Raw genomic sequence first — 24,354 nt, 5'->3', positions numbered from 1 at the left:
TGTTTTCTTGCACATGTGAAGTCACATGGCTGCTCATGACAACTAGCCCGTTTCTCAGCGAGCGGGGAGAAGCGTCTCCCTGACGGAGCAGCGTCACCTCGGAGGACAGACGTTCTGGCCTCCCCGCCTGCGCTGCTCCTGCCCGTGGTGGGGGCTTTGTGCCAGACAGGTAAGTAAGTGCAGATTTAGGTATGTTATTCATATGGGTGATGCCAACTGCTGTTAAACTACTAATAAAGCCCTTGTTAAACACTCTGTGGTGACAGTAAGAGCTCTGCTAGTGGAGATACTGCTGCCTCTTCAAATTGCTGTGTGAGTGTCAGCGGTGCCAGATTTGGAGAGTCCTTTCTGCATCCACAGGGGTATAAATCCCCCAGGACTGATGTACGGATATAGAAATAGCTTGTTCAGTTACCTAATGGTAGCTTTGGAGAAACTGAGATATTGACATAGACCTGATTCTGCAAGAAAACTTGAATGGCTCTTTCAGAGATGGCGCTAAAACTAGTGCAATTTGAAGTACCTGTGCAAGGTGATGCACTGCACAGTATAATCAAGAGGAGCCAACTTTGTGTGGATTTAGAGGAAAGTGAGATGATGTGTAGAACACAAAATACTTTTGCTTACTAGATTTTTTCATCAGAGACGGGTGAAGTATTTGGAATGCTATATGCACTATCAAAAAACATTAAGAAGCCTAAAGGGAAAATTATCAGAATGATGCCTTATCTATCTACTGTTTGAAGCACCCCTCCCAGTTATAATCTATTTTTTTTTTTACATTATTTACTAATGAAAAATGAGCTTATGTTGGTTGGTCTGCTTCTATTAAACTGTTAGGCTGGTCCCATCCTTGTAACTTCTCAACATTTGAGGAGGAGGAAAAAAAAATCTGAGGCTTCATGAGAAGGGGCCCTCAGAGGAGGGCCATGGGCATTGCCTGGTCTCCCAGGAGAGGGGGGAACTCGGGTGATCCCCCCTGCACACGCAGTGTGGGACTAACTGCCCCCTTGGAGGGAGGAGCAGCACAGGATGTGTAGGGAAGGAAGGTGCTGGGATAGTTTTGGGGATTATGGCAACAAAGCACACAAATCCGTAGGAAGCCAGGCCTCATTAGTTCTGCTACTCATGGAACAGTTTGGTTATCTTAAAAAATATAGGCACAAACTATTCTAAATGTCTCTGCAGGGGATTGGGGGAATAATCATGTAATAACAGGGAAAAAATAACAAAACCAAACATTAACACTGATTAAATGGATGTATTTCTATGCAGGGAAACTTCCTATTTTACAACGGAAAAAAGATTGTCAACGTGCTACCTGTTATTTTTACAGTGAGGAAGGCTCCAAGTTGCTTGCGCTGTTCACAGATGCAGCAAAAGAGGAGAATAAGATTTAAAGTGTTATTTTTGTCTAGAAGAAGAAATACTTAAACAAGCAGGCTGCACCTCTCAGCATTTATGTAGCTTCAGACAGACAAATGCTGTCTCTGAAATCAGAAGTAATAATCTATTAAAAACAAAACAAAACACCAGTTATACCGAAGTATAAGGTGGCACCAAGTCATTTGCCAGGCAAAGGCCTCTATTGTAATACTGAAAAGAATTAAATGAAATGGGTGCTACACAAAAGTTAATTTCTTACTAAAGTAAATGAATATTATTTATCATAATTCAGCTAATATAGAATACACTGATTCAGTTTTTAATCATTCTTATATTTTGCTCAGATGGAATTGGGTAGCAATTAAAAGAAGTGAAACTGTCCTGTCTCCAAGAAACCTTTGTGCATGGTTTAACAGATGCGAAATGATGATTTTACAATGAAAATCAATGTTGGAAGACTGCAGAACGGGGTGAGGGCAGATGATGGGAGTTCTGGGTGGAGAACTGAGCAGGGAGGACAGGGAGCATCTCCCTTCTTGGCACGCAAAGATATTGTTAATAGAGGGACAAGAAAGCTGCGTTACGTGGAGCAGAACTGTTCTGGGGCTGCTGTGGGCAGTGCTGGATGAGCCTGGGCTGTTGCGGGATCAGCTCCTCAAGGGGGGGGGCACATGAGAACCAAGGTAATTTGTAAGCGGGTTTCTAATCACCTGCTTAGGTTACACAAAGCGGCCCTGCTTCTAAGCATGAATATCCCCAGCTTTCTCCAACAGCTGCACAGCCTCTTCCATGTTTTTTGTTCAACCTATGCTCATCTTTTTTCCTACAAAGCAGCGGCTGCTGTCTCTCTGGAGCCTGAGGGCTGGCAGGGGCAGGTCAGCAGTGCTGTGGTACCTGGTAGGGGGTTTTTTGGAGTCCAAAGACTCTGGAGATGGTTGGTCCTGCAGCAAAACCCTTGTCTTGCAGGCAGCGAATTACTTCGGGAGGAGTGAAATGGAGCCACTTCTCCATACAGTTCCTCCATATGGACCATTTCCTATGTCTCAGGTTTTTTGTTTGAAATGGCAATGTTATACCTCGCTACGGAGCTCAACAGCTTTCTGTGCCCCGGAGGCCCTGGATAAGGATGTCTGAAACGAAACGCGTTTCCTACAGCCTCCCTCTCAAAGAGGATCCCCTCGTTCGTGGCGGCGCTTCAGAGATCGCGTTTCCGCGAGGCGCCCCCGCCCCGTAACGGTCCTAACGGCCGCCCGCCGCGCACGCGCACGCGCAGCGCGCGCACTGACCTCACTCGCCCACCGCGGAGCGCCGGGCGGAGGCGCCCCCTCCCCGCCCCTCCCGCGCTCTGTAGCACGCGGGGGGGGGTGTGGCCGGAGGGGGCAGGGTGTGTGCGCGCCGCCGCCCGCGCATGCGCGCTGCCGCACCGGGAGCCTTCTAGAGGCGCGGGCCGCGCATGCGCGCGGGCTCCCATTCTTCCCGTGGCAGCGCGGCGCGCGCAGCCATGCAGCGCAGCGGGCGCCGCCGCCGCCCCTGAGCGCCGCCGGCCCGCGCCCCGCCGGGACCGGCCCGCAGGTACCGCGCCGCTGCGGGGGGCGCGGGCGGGGGGCGGCCCGCGGCGCTGCGGGCGGCGGGGAGCGCGGCGCGGCCGGGCGCTTTGTGCGGCGGCGCCGCCGCCCCCGGTGAGGGGCGGGCAGCGCGGCCCGGCCCCCCCGCCTGCCTCGTAACGCGGGCCCGTTGGGGGGTGGAAGGGGAGAGGCGAAAACACCCGGGTAAATAAATAGCGGCGCGCGGCGTAGCGGCCGCTCCCGCGCCCAACGGTCCCTCCCCCCCACCGGGGCTGCCGGGGGGCCCCGCTCCTCCCGCCGCCGGGGGCGGGTGAAGGGCGGCGCGGGGGGAGCGGGCGGCGGAGCCGCGCTGGGGCCGGCTCTGTGCGCGGGGCCGGGGCCGCTCGGCCCCTTTGTGCCTTTGCGGTTCGTTTCATGTCCGTTTGATGCGAGTTGGAGCAGGGCTGGGGTCTGTAGTGGGGGACGGCTGGATCACTACACCGGGTCTTGTAAAAAGGCTTCGAGGGAGCCTCAATCCGCCGAGTCTCAGTAAGACAGGGCTGTTCAGCAGCGTTCCCGTGCTTAGCTGTACAGTCGTGCGCATTCCCGGTGCTGTACGTGTCCTCCGATACCGGAGCGGGAGGAGCCGCTGCTCTGCTCATCTCGGAAGAAGATGGGAAACTGAGGCAGGGAGACGTCCCACCAGCCGCCTGGAGGGCCCGGGGCAGGGCTGGGGGTCCCTGCGCCTCATGGGCACTTCGTGGGGTGCACGGGTCAGTGCTCCCTAATAGAAGAGACAGGGCCTGGCAAAGGTCCCTGTGCTCCCTCGTGGGCACTGGTAAGGCAGAGGTGTGGGCTGCCCCCCAGCCCTTGCGCAGGTCTCTGGTACAAGTGGTTGCATGTCCATCGTGTCTCCCCACTGGTGCCTCCTGGATGCTGCTGGAGGAGGAACCAAAGCAGGATCAGCTTGATACCCAGTGATGTGAATCAGCTGTTTAGCTAGGTAGATGCCAATGTAGATCTTGCAAAAGGCACCAGAACTCCAGAGTTTGGCTCTGTGGGGGATTCTCAGCCTCATTCAGAGAAGTGGCAAATGGGAGAGAGGACTGCAGCTGAGGATGTTTGGGAATCCCCAGTAGCCCTTGCTAGGGAGATGAACCAAACCAAATACAGGATGAAACAGTAGTGCCCCAGTACTCAGGGTCTTTCTGGTCATATGCACATAGTCTGCTGCAGGAAACAGGCCTTTGTGCTGCAGCCCTAGGCTTGGCAGCATCCAGCTTTTGCCTATTTTCTCTGTGGAACTCTGTCAATTAGGTTGACTAAAGCCTGGAAGTTACCAGAGGGACTTAGTAACGACTGGTTGTGTCGCCACCGGTGATCCTCTCTCTGTATTTCATAGTCGCACTTCTCTATTTTTATCACTGTCAAAATAAACAAAACTGTGTTTCACACTGATGCCTGCCACATTCCCGTGAAATCTTTGAAATTAATCACGCAGTTTTCAAAAGTTCATGTGTTCCAAGAAGAAAAATGCCAGCAAGTTAAAACACTTCGGCCTTGCTTCTCTTGGCTGATAACTTACAGTGCTGAAAGTGAGACAGCAACATGCCTGTGTGATTGAAATAAGTTTCTGTAGTTCATGTGACGTTCCCTAAGGGGATACTTGCAAAGAGTGCCTGTAAGTGAGCGAGGACTCCAAAATTGAGGAGTCTTTGAAGCTCTGTAAGAATTTTAAATCTGAGCTACAGCATAAGTGTTATGAAAACCAAGTATTTAAATAGCAAAACTCAAGATGAAGTGATTTTTCTTCCTCCCATATGTTAGTCCATTCTTCTCTCTTCATTAATGATTCACTCAGTGGTGTTCTTAGAGGATAAGAGGACATCAAGTCTGGTCGGTTTTGGTGGGAGCTCCAACTTCGGAGCTCTATCTGGCCCTCGACAATCTGTGTGTTAGAGGCAGCTCATGCTGCGTTTTAAGGGAAAGGATGATCCAGGCTGAGCCCAAAACATTCAGCTAGTAAAGAAATGCTCCCTCTCTTCATTGTACAGGCAGATTTCTGTACAAGTAATGTGACTTCAAAGCATGCTGACTATTATTACCGGTGCGCTCCATGGCCTTGGATGACTCTGGATTGGGCTCATGTGTCATGGAGTATTTCATTATCCTGGGCCTGGCCTAGCCCAGGGTTTGCAGTCTCCTTGGGTGCTGCCGGGGGCTTGTGGGTGCTGCCGTGGCCGGCAGCCAGAACCGGCGCTTCTGCCTGCGCTCCGACAGGCCAGCCAGGACCTTGGAACGTGTTTTGTCTGTGTATTGTATAAAAAAATTATTGTATTTTGTCTGTGTGTATGTATTAAAAAAAAAAAAAAAAAGCTGGCCAGTTTATGCAGGTTTCTCGGTTGAGTGAATAAAACAGGCTGATTTTGCCTATTAGGTTCTTCAGGCTGTGAGTTCAGAAAATTGCAAGCAGCGAGCAGTGCTACTGTGAGTAAAGGTGCTAGTACTTTCCTTAATGGAAAATTGGTGTCTGCAACACCCTTGCTATGCACAACAGCTGTATCCTTGCCCCATGCATTTCATGGTGCTCTCTGCTCATTTTTTTTGTTTGTTTGTTTTCATCAGCCTGCATACTGCTGAAGTTGCGTGTTTGCAAATATTGCATGTTTGCTTGGAACTCTGTCAGATAATGTCTAAAATGCTATCAGGCCAACCTGTTACTGACCTTCAGAGCTGTCTGAAACCCTGATGTGAGCTATTTAAGACTTTTTGCTTAGCAGGATATGAAAGAACTAAACATGCATGTGTGTTCCTTGGCATGCCTCGCTGTACTAAGTATCTGGCTTTGTCATGAACGTGAAAGATTTGGCAGGATTAGCCCTCTCTCAGAAAAGAAAACCCCCAGAAAAACAAAAGAATTGGATGGAGTTTTGACTGTTCAGGTCATGGCGGGGCAGCAGATGGGTTTTGTGGTCTCTTTGGCTGCAGGTGATCTCCCAGAACTCCATCTGAATTCATGCGAATGTTTGAACTTAACTGTTTTCCTGTGGCATCACTTAATCAAATCTCTGCATGTTCTGCTCCCCAAGGACAGAGATGTCCATTCAGCATTTAGAAGCACCATGCTAGATAGAGCAGCAAAGCTAATTGTTGGGAAAGCATCATCATCGTTGGTTTATTGGAAGTCAGCACATTTTAAAATACCTGTTTTCCATGTCAGCAAAATAACAGGATAAACAGTATAATCAGGCAGACCTTAGTACAGTGTTTCCTAGTTTTTCCATCTGAGATGTGGTTTGAGATCCTCTGTTTAAACATGGCTTGTAGATGTTGCAGCTTCCAAGGTACTTTGGAAAGCAAAACCAAAACAGTACTGACTTGTGGAAGCAAAGATCTGAACAGAATGGAGCGTGTGACCTGTGCTTCAAGGTGATGCTGAGAGAATGCAGGGTTCAAATCTGTTCTCTGTACCCATTGCATTGCAGGCAGTTTCTTGGTCTGGTGGTTCCCTAAGTGCTCCGATGTGTGCTTGCCTATTCTGTATTGCCCATAGAGTTCAGTCCAACAAATGATTTCATCAATGGTCATTTTTGCTCTTGGATAAATCTTGCTGCCTCTCTTGGATAAATCTTTGTGCAGTGGTGGCTTTCTGCAATCCCCTGTGCTGAGGATTTCTCCCTACCATCTGCGAATGCCAGACTGCCTGGAATCTGCTTACGCTGGAGCCTGGCAGAGTAGCTGCTGCTTCCCTTGCGTGGCTGAACTGGTCCTGGGTGCTGCCTCACTGCTCTCAGCTGTGTGCTGGCTCCAGCAGTGCTTGCTCTGCTGCCCTTAGGAGTTTTCCTGCCGTTACAAGGGCTGGCAGCCCTGGGGCGTAGCGGTGTGTGGAGGGTCCTGTTTTCTTAGAGGCGTTGTGTGCACGTGCATGCTCACATACGATTTGGAGCGGTGGGGAGGAGGTGGTCGTCACACCAAAACTCATTGCTTAGGAGGCCTGAAGCCCAGCTCTGAGGCTCTGAAAAGAGAGACCAAAAGAATAAACTATTTCTAAACTCTTGACTTATGAATTGCTGCTGTTACATTCAGCAGTTAATCTATAAAAAGCTCTCTCTTGGTTTGCCTGAGTTCTTGTCTTATTCACTTTTGGGCCTATGGTCATGAGTAGGCATAACTACTCTGTTCATAAGGATGTATTTAAGTCATGGTTTCAGCATTGGAGCTACTTCTGTCTGTGTCTTTAACATCTGTTTACCTGCACAAATTTTATTTGTATGTGAAGAGTGTTATTTGAGATGGAAACTTGTTGCTCCCATGTGGCGCATACTGTGTTAAGGTTGTGAAAAATACGTGTGTGTGTTTGGAGGAAGTATTGTGGGATGGAGAAGGAAGAAACATTACAGAAAAGTCCCTAGTGGACATTGTATCCCTTGAGGGCTTGCACCCAAGTACAGCCCCTGTATTCTTTTTCCTGTCACTGTTGCTCTATTAGTAGCACTTGCTTCATGCATTTGCCTCTGGGGCAGTTCTGCTTGGACTAGTACACAAAAATTTCTGACCTATTTCTGTCTAGTTATACATTAGTAAGGATAACAAGCTCCTGAAGGATTTTCAGGAGTATGGAATCTGTATCACAAACTCAGTGATCTATTTAAAACTAGATTATTCTGATCTTACAACCAGCATGTGGTGGTTTGCCCATAAAATACAAGGTATATGATACTCTCTAACCTTTTTCTCCAGGACTTCTGTTTTTGAGAGGTGTTCCCTACCTTCAGGATGAGCTAAGTTAGTAGCCTTAATTGTCAGCTATTGTAGTGTGAACAGGGATTACCAGGTTCTCATGTGTGCTGGGGAGCCACTTATCCTTCTAGCCACCTGAAAAGAGATGGGCGACACTATTTTTATTTTCAGTAATGTTTTTGCTGCTAACCTGTTTTAGACAAATGAGGCTATAGGTGGAAGTTGTCTCTTCCTCCTCTTCCTGTGTTTTTCCTGACAATTCAGTCTGGCAGCTGGGATGTGGAGGGGAATAGGGTTAGGACCTGAATCTGTTAAGTTTTTCTGTACAGCTGAGTTTGCAGTAGGAAGGGGCCTGGGCACCTGGGCTGTTCTCCTGGGGTGCAGCAGCACAGCCCTTGGGGCCCTGGCACAGTCCTTGCTCTGACACCCTGCAGAGCAGCGTGACGGATAGCTTGGGGTCAGACCTCACCGCCAGAGCAGGCGCAGGAGGGAGGATGCAGGATGGGCACAGGAGGGCAAGGCTGAGCACTACATCTGTGTGGCGACCACTGTAAAAATGATGTGACGGTTTAATGCGTTATCCCAATGGGATCTGGGTGTCTCGGAGAGACAGGACTATACAGACTGCTGGGCAGGTGCCCATGGGTGTCAGGGCTGGACAGGCTCTAAGACATGGTTAGAGATGAGAATGAAAGATAGGGGGGAAACAAAGGACAGTTTTATGATTGCGCAGCCCAGACTTGTGCACTATTCACAATATGAACTTCCATGTGGGTAGGATTTTTTTTTTCTACTGTGGTGTAGTAGCCCCCCAAATTGCTTGTAGTGCAGTCCCTTGGCACAGTGAGCTGAGAGGCCTGGAGGAGGGGGTTGCGCCAGACTGTTTGTGGGCAGCTGATCTGAGGAGAGTGGCTCAAAGCGTTATAGGACTTTGATCTGCTTCTTGGCACTCTGACTGTTAAAATGGAAGAAGACCTTGAAAACTCATTCTAGTCTTGTCCTTGATAGCGAAGTTAAAAACCAAACTAATTTCAAATGGGGGCTGTATAAGGAAAACAAAGCACATGAAAACTCAGTTACCTATCCTGCTCTTGAAGAGTTACTGCTGCTCTGTTGGATGGTGCTGGAAAGGTGTTGGGGTCACATTCGGGTCTTAACCAAGCTGACAAGTAATTTTGATTTGCTGCAACCTCATTACTGTGGAGAATCTCTGAAGGTTGATGCTTCCGTGAAATTGGTGCCTCTGTATGAGGTGCTGGGTTACCGAGGCAGAAGAATTCCTATTAGCTGAAGCGTATCTGTCACCCAGGGAGGCAATCAACTAGTACACTGAGCAAAGCACAGGGTTGTTCCCTCAGCTAATCGGTAACTTCTTTTTTAAAAGGCATGAGTTGTCTTGGCCTTGTCAAGCTGGAAATCTAAAAACATCTTTGGGTGAAGGGGAAGCTGAAGTAGAAAGCTATCGCTAATTACTAATCTAAAACAATCACAGTGATTGTGAAACATTCCTGGGCATTAAAGGAACATAATTGCCTACCCATGGAGACAGCTTCACAACAGGGAGAGACCTCCTGCTAATTGCTGGGTGGGTAACTCCTGCCAACTGCTCTTGGCTCCTGAAAAATGAAAGGTGCTTGACTCTTCCATAGATTGCCTGATGCTTGCTTGCTACCTTGTTCTCCCCTGGGCTTTGCGCACACACTCGCAAAAGAGTACTTGAAGACCCAGAAGTGTCAGCACTGATGCTTTATTTACCACTCCTTACACATCTGAGGAAGAGGAGATCGAATTGAGCCCTGCAGTATTTTCATACTCTGTAAAGACCTAGCAGCAAATCCACTCTGGGCAGGAATTGCCCAGACAATTGGGCAGTTGAAGAGGCGGCGGGGGGAAGCGACATGGCAAGGAGGAGATAGAAGGCTGACAATCACCAACCATTACACCGAGACTAAGCTTTGGACTCCTTGCAGATGAGACCTGCATCTGGTCTTTGAATACTTTATTTCTGTGTGCCCTTGTCCTTGCACGAACTTCTTGCACAAGAGTGTCTTGTTGGTAAACCCAGTGGTTAAATATTTACACCTTTACTAACAGTGGACAACTGAGAGCTTGATGGTTGGTACCTTTCTGTTTAAAAAAGCTGCTGCATTTTGCTAGGGTGGAGTTCTCCTGAGGGAGTTTTTTGTTGTGGGAAGTCAAGGTTCAAGGAGGTGTCTGTCTAATGCACCTTGAACTAATTTGGAACTCAAGTTTGCAATTAGGTGCTGAGACTTCTGAAAGAGGAGGTTTGTTGGTAGAATTGTGCTTCTGTGTTACCTGTACAACTGCTGTGCTATAGCCACACACAAAAATATTACACCAAAGAAGTGATGTCAAGTCTGGAAGCTGTATAAAAGTCAAACTTCCTGGCTGAAAGGTGGTGAGGAAAGGCTCAGGACAGCCAGTCCAGCAGCATTTGCAGTCACCTGTAGCAATTGCAGGCAGCAGCACTTTGTCACTCTGCAGCCCTTTTAGTAGCTGGCTGGGGAGGTTGTGACCTGCCCTGGTCTGTCTGCAGATGAGGATGATAATGAAACATGATGAAGATGGTAACTAAATGTGATGGTTAGAGTGGAGGGAAAGCAAGGTGTAATTTTTAAAGTAGAAGGGTATGTTGGAAGTGCTCTCAGGTACAGATAAGCCTTTGGGACAGTAGCATTGCATCTGTTCTGCATGCTGCTTGTTTCCTCACTCAATGCAAGTGGAAGAGGAAGATGTAAAACTTCCTGTAAAAACATCCTGGTCTCTAATTTACGTTTACAAAATGATGCAGACTTTCACTTAGGCTAGGGTGAGTTCTAAACACCTGAAAAACATTTGTTGTTTTACATACTCCATTTAATGTTTCCACAGAATTCAAGGTGTTTCCTCAGTACTGTTTAATTTAATTCTACATGCTGAACTGATTGCTTTGGTGTGAATTGTATGGACTTTTTTGGTGGTAGAGTGATAGTATCCGAGTAATTTTGGGTTGTTGAGTCTTTATCATCTCTTTAAAAATCTATATTTTTGAGCCCTGAACTGTCATTAAACTATAACTTTTGTGAGTTTCTGCTGGATTAGTTCTTGAAGAAAAATCTAGGTGTGTCACTAGCAGAAATTTTGGCCAAGTACTTAGTTCTGATGACCTAAGAGTGAATGGAGAAATCTTTATGTATTTAGTAATGGTGGTGGGGAGAGGAGCTTTACTTCTTGTGGGTTGTCTTGTCTGCAGCTTGGATTATGTCAAACCTAACTGGTACTTGCTTTTACTTGATGGTATTTTTCCACTTGTGAGAAGAGGGAGAATTAATAGGCTTCCTAACATGACGATGTAAGTGCTTTTTAAAGAACAAACAAAGACCCCAACCCTCCGAGAAAAAGAGTGGTGTCACTTATCTACCAGCCTAGAGGTGTTTATAAGCCAGCCTTGAGCTTTCGTCTTAGCTTGTTGCTTCTGACCTCCCCAGGATTCAGAGGTATTTATGTTCAGTGCATCTTTAGACTTGAGTCCACAAACTTAAGACACAAATATGTTCTGCAGAGCAACACAATTATTTTTATGCTTTCCTTTGCATAATGTTTAAGAAAAACAAGAGGAACTCCTACAAAAATTTGTTTAAATTAATTTGCTTTAAAGTTTGCTTAGAGGCAGAGACTTAGAAACTTCTAAATGAAAACCACATAGAAGAAAGAGTAGAAACTTTGAACTTTCCATTCTCATGGCAGTCTGGCTAGCTAATGTTTTCTTGGATGTGTTGAGACTTGTCTATAGGTGAAGTTAATCAGAAATGGCTATTCTGCTGTAACCAACAGTCATTCACACCCTTTGGGAATCCAAATTAATTTTCAAGTTTAAACAGGTTCCAGGTTTCCATTTTAAGAACATTTAAGAAACCCTTTTTTTCCAACCGTGTTCTCTTGATTTTTAGCACAATTTGCATCTGGTGTCCAGAAACCACAGTAGTAACTTCTACAGTTCAGCTAGAGCATGGCAACAGATAAGCATCTCTGCATCCCTTCCCCAGTAATTGACTGCTAGCCAGGTACCTGGTGAAGTGGTTGTTTGAAAACCCTCCTCTGTTGGTGCTTAGAGGCTCTTGTGCGTTACACTCTGCTGCTTAGAACTGGAGTTGCCCTGTCTGGGCAGCACCAGCCCGTGCTGGAGAGCAGGGGATGGGCCAGTATGTAAAGGTGCAGTGCAGTATGCAGAGCTGTGCAGTGAGTTAGTTCTAGCCGGAAAAAAATCAATTCCTAGGTCTGTATTGCTGACCACAAGCTTGCTGCTTAAGGGTGGATTAAGGTTTAATTGCTGTCACCCAGGGGAGAGTTGAACCTTCTACCTGAATAGAGGATCTCTATGTGACTCCTGCCTGGTGAATTAGCAGCCCCTCAAGTCCCAGGCAGCTGCGAGGTGTCTTGCAGCAGCTGTGAGGTTAAGGAAAGCCCTGGGCCACAAGCCACTGTGTTCCCTAGCTCTAGGTGGGCACCTTGGTGTGTGTGGTGGCTGTGTTTAGTAGGACATCGCAGTTTACAAGTCTGCCCAGGGAGGGTGAAGGTAGGATAATGAACTGAAAAAGTGTGCTGCAAGGTGTGCTTCTGTTTCCAGGCTTGGAGTTTGTGCATCTCATCTGCTGTCAGATCCACTGTTCTCTTTATTAAATCAGTCTTTTTTGGAAGCCTTATTTCCTCAACAGAAGGTATATAGATCTGCTGCCCCGATGCTTCCAGTTGGTGACCTTGTGCCTCTAACTTCCTTCCAGCTGTTTATTGAGCAGGGTGTCTGTTCCACAGCCTCTTTCCTTGCACTGAGCCTGACCTGCTTTCCTTGCACGGGTAGAAAAAGTAGGGCAGACTTCTAACTTTGGATATTATTAGATGGGAAGAAAAAAGTTATTCTGGATTGTGGTCATCTCTGTCATCTCCTCTTAAAAGAGCTGACCTGTGAAGGAGCACTCCAGGAAGTGGTTGGCCATGGCAGGAGCCCCGTTCTGAAGGAGGCTGGAGGACAGGCAGGGAGCCCTGGTCCCTGGCAGTTTGTAAGAATTAATTTGGCTGCAGATTGGGAGGTACAAAGAAAGGCTGCAGCTGCTTGTGAAGCAGAAATTGCAACTGGCAGCATTGCCCAGAAGATCCCTAATGCAGTTCCTGTGTTATGGGGCGGGAGAGACTCTAGAGTTAGGAAACATAACCAAACCTCAGGCAGAGCAGTTTGTTTATTTTTTTTTAATGTAAACAAAAGGTTTAGTTTGTGGATAGTGCTTCCTCTGAGCGGCAGCAAAGTTTGCCTCTGCCTTTCTTTCCTGTATTCTTGAGGGATCCCAGGTACTGTTCGTGGAGCTGTCTCTTCAGTATTATGCAAAGAAGAGGCCAATGCTGTTTCCTCAGTCTGTGTAGCTGTGATATAACAGCATTCAGTCTGAGAACAGCTTGAGTGCTTTGCATTTGAGAACTGTTCACTTCATAATACTGGCTACCAATGTTAAGCTGTGTTTTAGAGCTGTATCTTTTAGGCCAGCTGGTGGCATTGGTTGCTGAAGACTAACAGTCAAAACAGGATCAAGGCCTCTTCTTCTCTTCACTTCTTGAAACATGGCATTTCCACGTTTCAAGGGCCATGAAACATGGCACTTCTTGAAACCAGGATATTCCTGGTGGCCTGCATGAGGATTTTGTCTCTACCTTTGTGGGTGGGTGGTGATTCTAGTAGTTGAGAGCCGATTCATGAACAATATTCTCACAAGTGCCAGATTTACTGTCTGTCATAAAAACTGCCTCTAAGGAGCTGATGGGTAACTGCCTCTGTAAAGAATAACCGAAGGTTTTTGTCCTGACCTATCTCGTATGATCCCTTAAAATAGACCAATACTGCTCAATCCAGCTTATCACAGCTTTGCAGCTGTATATGAATAACCTGTTTTGTGACATGCTTTTTTCCCTCCATTCTTAATTTAACCTATAATACTGTTCTTTTTCATTTCTTTCAGAATGGACTGCTGAATTGGGAATTATTGCAGACCAACAGTACAGCGCTGCTTGCTGCTTCATTTATTACCAGTTATTTAAATTGGACTTTTAATATCCTGCCAGCTGCTCTTCACACACACATGGTGCATTGTTGCCATTCTCAGAATTGCATCTTTGAAATCCAGACCCTCAGTAACCTTCATCGAACAAAGAGGCGACCTCCTGCGTACTCTTGTAGAGGGATTTTTTGAACCTGCTGCCCTCTAGCTTTCTTGCTGGTGCTGTATTTCTAAGACACTATGGAGCCCAGTATGGAATATTGCTTAGCGCAGGTGCTGCAGAAAGATGTCGGAAAGAGACTTCAGGTTGGCCAGGAATTGATAGATTACTTCTCGGATAAACAGAAATCAACTGATCTTGAACATGATCAGACTATGCTGGATAAAATGGTTGATGGACTGGCCACTTCCTGGGTAAACTCCAGCAACTATAAGGTAAGACTTCCCAGGTGGAATGTGATAAGTTAGATGGTTCATTGTCAAGTTATGCTTGATGTAAATGGAAGTTATGTGGTAGACTTTTTAATGTGCTGTCTGTAAAATGATAATTATACTGAATCAACCATTTTTATCCCATTTCTTGGTAAACAGTAGGTAGCTGATGTGATATTGAGGACTCATGATGGTTAGACCTTAGCAAGTGAGAATTTAGTAAATGGATTTATATTTGGTATTCATGCTTTTTGATATCCAGACTTTTTTGCATACCTTATTCACCTGTGGGATGCTTTGATCATCCCAGCACAGTTGGCAAGGCTGAGGAAATTTTATGTTTAAAAAAAAAAGGGGGGGGGGGAAGGGGGAGGAGAGTTCTAAAGCTGCCCAAAAATGCTTATATGTGTGCATATGTGTATGCACACAAGCATATACACTGCCAGTATCTTTTTAGTGTCACTGATTCTAGCTAGATTTTTTTCTAAATTTTGGTGGCAGTTAAAGTACAATTTGTTGTTCTGTTACAGTTGGCTCAGAAAAGCTAATCAGGATGTGTCTTCCTTTAGATTCGATGATTTTTTTCATGAACAGAGATGAGCGAGAAAATGAACTAAAACCCCTTGTTAACCCTATATTTTTTTAATTATTATTTCCATTTCCCATGTGTGTTTGTGAAGAAGTGCTATTATCTTTATGTACTCTGGTTTCCTCAGTGGGGAGGGTTTCTTGGGTGCACTTTGGAAAAATGCCCGTCCTTGTCGTTTCCTGAGGCAAGCTGGGTACCTAAGCTGTTGCTCAGAGAGAACTAGGGATTTTGTTCCTATCTCATGAGTCTGGGAAAATCTGAGGAAAAACCTCCTGCAGATTGAAGCCTGAAGCTAATTAACCTTGTGTTGTGCTGTGGAGTAGAGCTTTTAACTGGAGTTGTTTGCTGTGGAAGTGAAGAAGAGAGTAGCATATAGGTTGCTTGTGATCCAGAGTTGAATATACTCAGATTCAGTTAAACTATATTTCTAACAGAAATTTTGTTTGAAACCAGAATGCAGTATATTGGTTTGTGTCTTCTGTGTGGATGCACTTTTGCTCTTCATGTCACAAGCAACTGAGGCGGAACCAGAAAAGGTAAAAGCCAGTACAGCCTTTGAGTGAAACCTTTGAGTGAGACAGGCTGTCTGCCCTGAGCCTGGTGCTGTAACCCTGCTTCAGCATGAGGCCAAGACTTAGTGCTGTTATATGCCACTCTCCATTTTGTTTTAGTGCTGGTATCTAATGTTGTCACCTTTCCTTACCGCTTGTGGGGGATTGTGGAAACTTGGCTGTGCCTGGTGTTAGTGAGAATAGGGTAGCTGATGCGGTCTGATCGAGTTCATGGATTAGTGTAACAACCCTGAGAGTGAAAGGCCAAACATTGCTGCCCTAGAATGGCCATCTGGAGAGCTAAACTGCAGTTGTTTGGTCGTGGTTAAAAAAGCTATTATATTTGCAGTCCGTTGTTCCCTTGATCTGAAAAAAAGATACATTTAAAGCAAAGATTGAGGCCATCTGCAAGGATTGAGATTTCTTAAAATTTTAGCAATAAAGACTGTTCTCTGAAACTTACCCTGGGTTTGGATGACAGACCCATTAGATTGGGAGAGGGCTCAGTTAATTCATGACATCTGCCTGCCTGTCTGGGACTGTTTAGCTGAACAATTGTGCTTATGTTTTCGCTGGGGAAACATCAGCCGGTCCAAGACAAGTGACTTCTGTGTGGCAGTACTGGTCAGAGTTCGGACCAAAGAGCCCCAGCTGATGATGAAATTATTAAGCCTTTACAAGGAGGGCTCAAGCTGTCTACCTCACTGGAGTACAATTTTGCGTTGTGTAAGTCCTGACCATGGTTGGTTAGGCTTTATTTGTTTGTTTTTTGGACATTGATTCTATTTGAACATGATGCTAGTTTGTGACATCCTTATCCTTAGTTCTGGGAGGGAGATGATACCATCTTCTGTTTGGAGGGATGCAGTAAAAGGCAGCCATGGGAGAGGGAAGACATGTTCCTCTTTCCTTGCTGCTATCCAAGTCTAAAAGCATCATGTATGAAACAGGAGAGGGGGACCCAAGATGCTTCTCATAGCACTGAGCTGTCAAATGTCTTCTGTCAAGCACCCTTGTTACCTGGTCGCTTGTCCTTGCTCCATAGTGGGTGGCTGCCTGAGTTACAGAGGATGTCCACATAATCAGGATGCCTTTCAAGTAAAGGAAGCACGAAGGATATTGCATGAAGCAGACACTGAGGTCCTGTGCAAGGCCCTGTGCTTGTCAGGGGCATAATGCCGCTAACGGGCACTGCCTGGTCTATATTTTTCCAGTAGTGCCAGAGGTAGCTGGGGGACAGACGAGTGGTGGGGAGGACTGCCTCTCTTTGAGGTCTTCTAACAGATCCTGCGGCTAAGGAGGTTGTGCTTGCAAGGGCCTCGCTGTGCACATAGATCCCGTCCCTCGGGGTGGGCGCTGTGCAGGGCTGGGTATCCTGCGGTTGACCTGAGGCTGATGTGCATTTGTGCTTGCAGGACTTCCGATTTGGTTCTTCTAGCTCCTAATTGATTCTGTTATTTTTCAGCAACATCACATTTTTTAAGACAAAATAAATGGTGAAATATTACAGACAAATTTTATTTCTCCTGACAAAAATTGCTAATTATGTTGGGAAAGTCAGCCATGCACTTCCGTCAATGCCTTAATCTTAAGCATTACAAGAGCTTGTTTCACTGAGCTGAAGAGAAATAAAACTGACATAAATTAGTTTTTCTTAAAATTTATTCAAAGCATGGTTTGGTTTCTCTAATTGAGGGTTAGAACAGATGGTACAGGCTTAGTTTAAAGTGGTGTCCATTAGAGTGACTTAAGCTGATGAATGGTTGTTCACTATAAGCATACATTTGTTCTCTCTGCTGTATTTATTTTGGTTGAAATTCAGTGGAAGAAATCTTGATTTAAGATGTAATTATCAGGCATGGTTATGGGTTGATAGGATAATTTGGTAAGTGCGTATTGAGTGTTTAGTTTACAGGGCGGGGAAAAAAGACTTCCTTGGGGAGGGGGTGGAAGGCAGATGGTAGAGGGTTTCTGAACAGCTGCTGCTGTTAGATGGGGAGTTCTAAGGTGCTGACGGGTATGTGAAGATCAGCAATACGTACAATTATTCCACAACATCTCCCTGAAAACTTCTTTATTGTGAAGCTACGTAATTGCTTTTATGAGTGAAGACACATTAGTTGTTTGGTATCCAGGAGATGTGAGAACCAGAGCGTGGAGGAAGAGATGTCCGGTGGTCTTGGTTGAGAGGGCATCTCTGTTCCTTGCCTATGCCGATATCTCAGAAGGGGTCTTGCAAAAATGGCCTCTGCCTCCTTGTGTTGCCCAGTAGAAGGGGTAAAAGACTCACCAGGCTTGAATTGTTTGCAGTCTAAGATAGAGTCTTTGGTTTTAGGCTCTGGTGTTGGCCTGCTCTTAATCTGTGGGTTTTCCTGCCCTAAGATACTTTTGGCTCCAGGATATCTGGTTCCTGGAGGTGTGGAAATGGTTAATTCCCAGCACACTCCTGGACCGACTGGGCAGGCAGTTTTTCCTTGGTTGGTCTGATAGCTGCACCTGCCTTTCCAATATTGCCACCCGGGCTTGGGAGCTCAATCTGGTGGTTGTGCAGCGCTTGCCAGGTTAGTGTTTATCTATGGTGACAGCTGAAGCCAATTTCTGGCATTTTTTTTCTCTGGTAGAGCAAGTAGAATGCCTTGCCTGAAACTATTCTGATCTGTGAATAAACCTGACCACTTTAAAATACTGCTTTAGCTACCCCTTGTGCTTAGTAAGCAGCAGGATAGCAGGGGTAGCTTTTCTCTGGTTCTGCCTCCTAGCTGTGGATCAGAACCTGACCTGAAGATGAGCTGCAGTACCCAGGCTTGCGGTGTCTTGTTTGCAAACTTGATGTGTGGCTTTGCTGGAAGCAGAGGCTTTGAGGGCTCTGTGGGATTCTCTTGTTCTCCTGATGCTGAAAGAAATACTCATGTGCCCCTGCAGCCCCATCAGCAGCAGCCGCTCACCTGTCTGGTTTCTCTCCACCGAAGCCATGCATGCTTTTCTGTGCCTCCTCTTTCTTTGTTAGGATATGCTTGAAAGTCCTCCTTGTCTCACTCTTTGAACTTTAGCATGGAAAATCACCTTGTGAGAGTCCCCATAGGCAGTGGGATCTACTTAGTTGCCTCTGACTTTGTTTTAATTAGGTCATTTTGTTTTAAGCAGAAAAACTTATGAAGCTTCCTTTCCTTTGGCTTTTCTGTGTAGACTTGCTGGTGTCTAGTTTTGTGGTTTTCCTCATACTGAAGCATTTTCTCTTAATGGGACCACTTTTCTGCTTGGTTACTAATGTTTGTTAGAGTAATATCTTTGGGATTGCTGTTTTCTCAATTGCATTTGACTGAAATTGGTTAAGAAAAAACTGCAGGAAGAAGAATGTATGGATGATAGATGAATATTGCAATGATATAAACATCTTAAATCATGTTGAAAACTACCTGATATGCAGTAATAAAAGTGTATGCCAGAGTGAAAGAAATGCATGTCTTTTTTATTTATTTTCTAGCATGTTTTTAGCATTAAGTGGAGCTATTCTAGTTTTTGATAGACCAACTCACTAAAGCAGCCTGTTTGATGTAGGGACACTTTTTATTTTAATGTGTTAATCTGGCTTGGTGACACTGCACCCTTTTGGCAGTTACAGTTTGAGACTATAAGATAAGGTTCACTGCATGGTAGGCAAATCAATTTAAAGGATCATGGGCAAACTCAGGTTTCAAGGGGACTCAGGAGGTCATTTGGTTGCATCTGCCATGACTGTGTTTTCAGCCAAAGCCTTCAGACTTGCTTATTTTGTTTTCTAGCAAAGCTGATATTAATGTAAGTGGTCAGTGTCAGGATGTCAGAGGTACCAATGTACCTTGCTTCCCAGGTAGAGGCCTTTAGGATGCCTGCAGCTGAAGTATAGTGTGGACTTAGAAGCATCTTAAAGATATGTGAGCTAACTCTATGCTAAGCTGTCTAAGATGCTTGGTTTGCTCTTTCTAATGGCTGGACTGCTAGGTGTGCACAAGCTAGTTAGTGTAAAGCTAATGTATATGCTTGTGTCCTGCGCTTTGGCTATATCTGTAAGCGTAGGGAGATGTGGAACACACAGGAGTCCTGTAGTCTCTTACTTTCTCTGAGTGAACATTACCTCCCTCGAGCTGTTCATTACTTTCTTCCTAGATCAGATCTCTTTTTAACTAGACAAAACCTGTTACATTCCTCATTTGGTATTGCTTTTGTGCCAAATAGGAAACTTTAAAACAAAGCAGCATTTGAGTATTCAAGTGTTAGGGCAAAAGAGTCCTGGTTATCAGACCGTGGAAGGCAAGATAAATTTTTTTATAACAGGGCTGGGAGTTTAGCCAGAGGAAGGAGTATGTGGGATTGGGCCCTGAATTAAGAGAGAGAGAATTTTCATGCTTAATAAGGCTTTTTCATCTTCAAAAGCAGATTTTTTTGAGAGTTTTGTGAAACTAATGACAAATAAGGCAATATTGTCCCTTCCATTCCTGTTCTGCAGGTGGCTCTACTCAGACTGGGAGGACATGCATATGAGAGCAGGATCTCTTCTGGGGAATAGATATATTGTAATGAATGAAAAACCTAAAGTTGCTTCCATTCAGTGTGTTTCAAAATTTGTGTTTGAGGAATATCTCCATTTGATGTAAATGACATGTGAGAAATCAGCTGTTTCTACTTGCCTTGGTTCTTTGTGTCAGTCAGATTTTTTTTTTCAGTTAAAAGTTACATTTTTGCCTTGTCTCCCTGTTTGACATAGCCATGTAAGGTCTAATCAGAGATCTTGCTGCAAATGGAAGCATTAGTGCCTATGCAGTGACATGGAATGAATCTCTGCTTTTAACAGCTTTGTGTCTGACTATTCAATGCTTAAATGAAGGGCATGTTAGTTTTTCAGTACTCTTTAAAGCTGACCGAGTCATATGCTGTGTCTACCATCAAAGACACAGACTGGAGCCAGACCTGTTAAGAATTTTTATCTTTAAGACTGCAGACAATATAGCTTGCATATGGGAATAAGAAATGCATGTGAGTTTTGGAGGGGATTCTGTGGACAATCCTATCCTATTTCTGCATGCTTTTATACTTGTTTAATCAGTCTGACTTACTGGGGCAGATTTGTGGGGTAGTCTCCTAGCTTTTTAAATTAAGACACTGGAGAAGATAGCTGTGCAGCTTGTTTAATTCTGCAAAATTTGTAGGAGCACTGTCTTGTACCTCTAGGAGTGAAGGGCCACTTAAGTGTTGCTCTTATGTGCATGCCTGGATTGCTTGGCCTCCAGAAGAAATTTCTTTTGCAATAATTTGATCTACAGAAGGCTGAGACTGTCCACGGGTTTAAGAAGGTGCTTGCCCTTATGGATTGGAACAGCTGGTTTTGTTTTGTGTCTGGCTAAAGCTTCTCTTGGACATCTGTATGGGTGGCCTTCTTGGTATGTGTGCTGCTCACCTCTCTTTATCCATCCCTTTTTCTCTGGTAAGTTACTACCTGTAAAATGTTGCTGGACTGTGAATAAAATAATACCTGCTTGCGAAAGCTTCTTTCAGCTTCAGCTTCCATCAAGAGCTCAGCTTCTTTCTTGGTGCTGCTCAGATCCCCTTTTCTTACTCTAATACAGTCTATCTGTTCATGCGTTTCAGAATTATATTCTGTTTTCTGGAATTTCCTTTCCTACTGTCAGATTGATGGAAATTAATGAGGACCCTTGCCCAAGCAGGAGGGGATATATGGAGAAAAGGGCAGCAGTGCTTGCTTGGGAGCTTCTGCTGTGAGGTGGGAGATGATGGGAGCTGGCAGCATGGGTGAGTAGGAAAGCAGGAGCTGCAGCTCAGGGCAGTCGGCAAGCCCTGAAGGCAGAGGGATGGAAATGTCAGTGTTTGAAAGGGTAGAGAAGGATGGGGGACATCCTAGCTGAGAATACCCATGCAGGAAAATCTACTCCAGCAGTGGTGGCCTAAACAGGCTCAGGACTTTACTTGGCAAAAGGGAAAGAGTATGTAGTCACAGAAGTTTGTGCTGCTGATAACCAGATCAGAATTTTTAGCTCTTTAAGATAGATGGGAAAGGCTTTTACCTTAAACATTACATGAAATTCTGCAAAATTAGAGACTTGATAAGCAACCAAAAGTATCAAAGTTCCTAGGCAGGGAGAAGTCCTACTTCTCCTGTGTGTCTGTCAAGTGACCATGACTAGACATGCAGCTGCCAGATATTAACAAGATTGCTGACTGATCCTGCTCACTACCTGTCTTAAAAAGCTCCAAAATCTGCTGCTTGTGCACACAACTGGTTTGTCACACCTGCCACTTGTCCCACTCAGCATCTTTATTCCTCCTTGTTTCCACGAGTGCGTGTTCAGTGGAACTGCAGTGTCTGCCTTGTCTTGAATTGGTTGGCACCTTTGGTAGGGCCTGTCCTGCGTTGGAGTTCACAAGCTGGGGCAGTGTCTTCTCGTCCTGACGGGAATCTCCTCGTTCTTCCTCAAAAAAAGCCCAAACAAACAAAACAACAACAACAAAAAAAACCCCAAAAAACCCCAAAAAACAAAAAACCCAAAAACACAAGCAAACAAAAATGCAGCGGAGAACAGGGGCACTGTGCCAGCAGCTGAGACTGGGTAGCCTGTTGCTAGCATGCATGACTTGAGTCTCTTTGTCACTCTTGTTGCTTTTTAATAAATATGCAGGAGGAGGCCAGCTGGGGTCCATAAGGAGAAGCTGGGAGGAAGAAGGAGGCTTGGGGGCAGAGCAGGCCCAGAACAGGCAGGAGTGTCTGTAGGAATGAGCAGAACAGGAGGAACAGGCAGAATGGAGCAATGGGAGGGAAGAGTCTAAGGACACCGGAGGAGCTGGCCCTGGGAAATGAATAGGCAGAGCTGAACAGAATTGGAGGGGGGAGAAGTGGGAATGTTTTCACAGGTTGTATCCTCTCATTTGGAAAATTTTAGAATTTTCCTTTGGCTTTCCAAAAGATCAAAGGAAGATACAGCTAAGGAATGGAATGAATAAAGCATGTTCAGAGGCTTTGGCAATAGGGATGCCTGGCTGTGTGTTTATGTGCGTTATCATGTCGCAGCAGGGGGAAATGGAGAAGGGACAGGCTTTTGGGGTGCTTGTTTGGGTGCCTGTTCCTCTGCAGGACCATACGGGCTCAGCACATCGAGGGTGGAGGCTGCTGTTCAGTGGGGCTTGCTGGGGCAGCCCTTGCCTGGAGGTCTCTTCGTGCCTCAGCCGAGCGCACAACACACAGAACCACTATCAGTCTGTTTTGTTACCCATGCTGTGCCCTGAAGTGGACAAACAGATGTTACTTCTTTCCTGTAGATTTGCATTTTTTCTTATGTGAATGTTTGTACCTAGGTGTAAGGATTGAGTTCTGTTATGTAAACAGTGTTAGGAATATTTATAGAAATTACTTTCTATTCTCTGGAACCTTTTTATTCCCCTTGGTAAGCAGAAATCCTAAGGCTTAAGTGTATGCTTTCTGAGGCAGTAAGACCTTTGAACAGTCAGCATACCAGCAGCCTAATGTGCCTGGGTGAAAAGTACATCAGTCAGATGTGTCTCTTCTAATACTTCTCCAAAAGGTCCCCAGTGGGTAGGAGAGTTAAATGTTTCTGGGTACGTTTGTGCCTTTTCTTAGGCTCCATTGCACTTCAGGCATCTTCATTGCCTGCCTGATGTAAATCTTTGATTAACTGAGGTAGAAGAAAGGAGTATAGATCTTTCTTCCAGGCCATGCAACCTTGAGGACCAAAAACTTGGTAAGACAGAATTGCGGTAGCTTGTGGCGTGCAAAGGTTTCCTTGTGCAGTCACTCAGTTGAATATTGTGTCCCTATCACCTTCATGTCCCTGACACTAGTATTTTGTTGGTCATGGTGTTAGCCTTCCATACTGCCTGCTGTATGTGTGTAGCTCTGATACTGACTTGCCTCATTATCCAGCATGACTCTCAGAAGTAGCAACCTTGCTTTTACCATCTTGATAGTGAGTCTCTGGGAGACAAGAATTGTTTTGCTCTTACTAACTTTTATTTACTAATATCTCTCAGTTATTTTCCGAGGTATTAGGGTAAGTACTGGAGTGGATGTGACTGCATAGTTGTTACCATGAGAGACTTGTATAGTCTGGAGTCCCCTTCCTTTTGCAGGCATTTTCCTCATCCTTTGGGAGCATTCAAGTCCTCTAGACTTGTTCCTGCTGTCACTGGCTTAGGGCCATAGGAAGCCTTGCATGCAGTTGCCAGGCCCATGCACCCACTGGTATACAGTGCCATTTGGGAATCCTCCAAGCTAGGGGACCAGTATGGGAGTGTCATTACCTGCCTGCTTTAGCTTCTCCTGCAGCAGGCAAGGGAGGTGTTGCAGGAGGATGAGGAGATGCACATGTATGTGCTGCCTCTGGCTTCTTCCTACCCTTCAGACAAGGCAGCACTGCCTGCTTGCACTGCAGGCTGCAGAACAATTTCTGGCCTGGTGGGTCTGGCGCTTAACACCAGATTCTTTTTAGACATTTGTCTTGATCTGCACAAACTTCTTGACAAATTTTCCAGGCTTCTATTCATTGTGTGCTGTTCCACATGTGGAACACTTAAATACATGTGGTAAATCCTAGCCACTTTATCCTAGTTATCTACAAATACTTCTGGTTAGTGAAGTTTTATCCTGTGGGGTCAGGTAGTTCTACCTTCATCCAATGTCAAGTTTCTTGACCTTCCCCCTGCCTCGAGGTGTATTAAATCCTTGCCTTACAAAGATAAAAATTTGATTGCTGTGAGACATGAATTCCTTTGAGTATCTTACTGATTACTGCATGTTTCATCTTTCAAGATCTTTCCCCCCTCCCCCAATTGGTCAATTGGCCAAGATCCAGGAATGGATCCTAAGGAAATTTGCTGCAGTTTTCAGTCTTGCAACGTGCTTTAAATTCTTATGTGGTATCTGAATTACACTTAACTCCAGAGTTTACCAGTGTTTCTCTATGGCATATTCTCCCTAGTTTTGTACATACAAATGCTGCTTATTATCTCAACTGGACAAAATATTTAGGAACCTTTCACAGATCATGAGAATGAGTTAAAGA

General features: G+C 45.5%; 1 protein-coding gene across 1 annotated transcript in view; it reads left to right on the top strand.

The window, feature by feature from the left end:
• The first annotated feature begins 2,939 nt into the window (after positions 1-2,939).
• CLASP1 (cytoplasmic linker associated protein 1) overlaps positions 2,940-24,354 on the top strand; it is a 160,551-nt gene continuing 139,136 nt past the window's right edge. The window contains exons 1-2 of the mRNA XM_088519570.1: positions 2,940-2,958; positions 13,676-14,149. Of these exons, the coding sequence (XP_088375696.1) occupies positions 13,955-14,149 (195 nt within the window). The 5' untranslated portion in view covers positions 2,940-2,958; positions 13,676-13,954. The remainder of the gene's footprint in view (positions 2,959-13,675; positions 14,150-24,354) is intronic.

This window comes from Tinamus guttatus, unplaced genomic scaffold (assembly GCF_059628265.1).
Source record: "Tinamus guttatus ecotype Peru unplaced genomic scaffold, ASM5962826v1 Tinamus_guttatus_pri_ptg000060l, whole genome shotgun sequence".
In the NCBI taxonomy this organism is placed as follows: Eukaryota; Metazoa; Chordata; class Aves; order Tinamiformes; family Tinamidae; genus Tinamus; species Tinamus guttatus.
The sequence above is the reverse complement of the archived record's forward strand: the minus strand, read 5'-3'. Positions and strand labels throughout refer to the sequence as shown.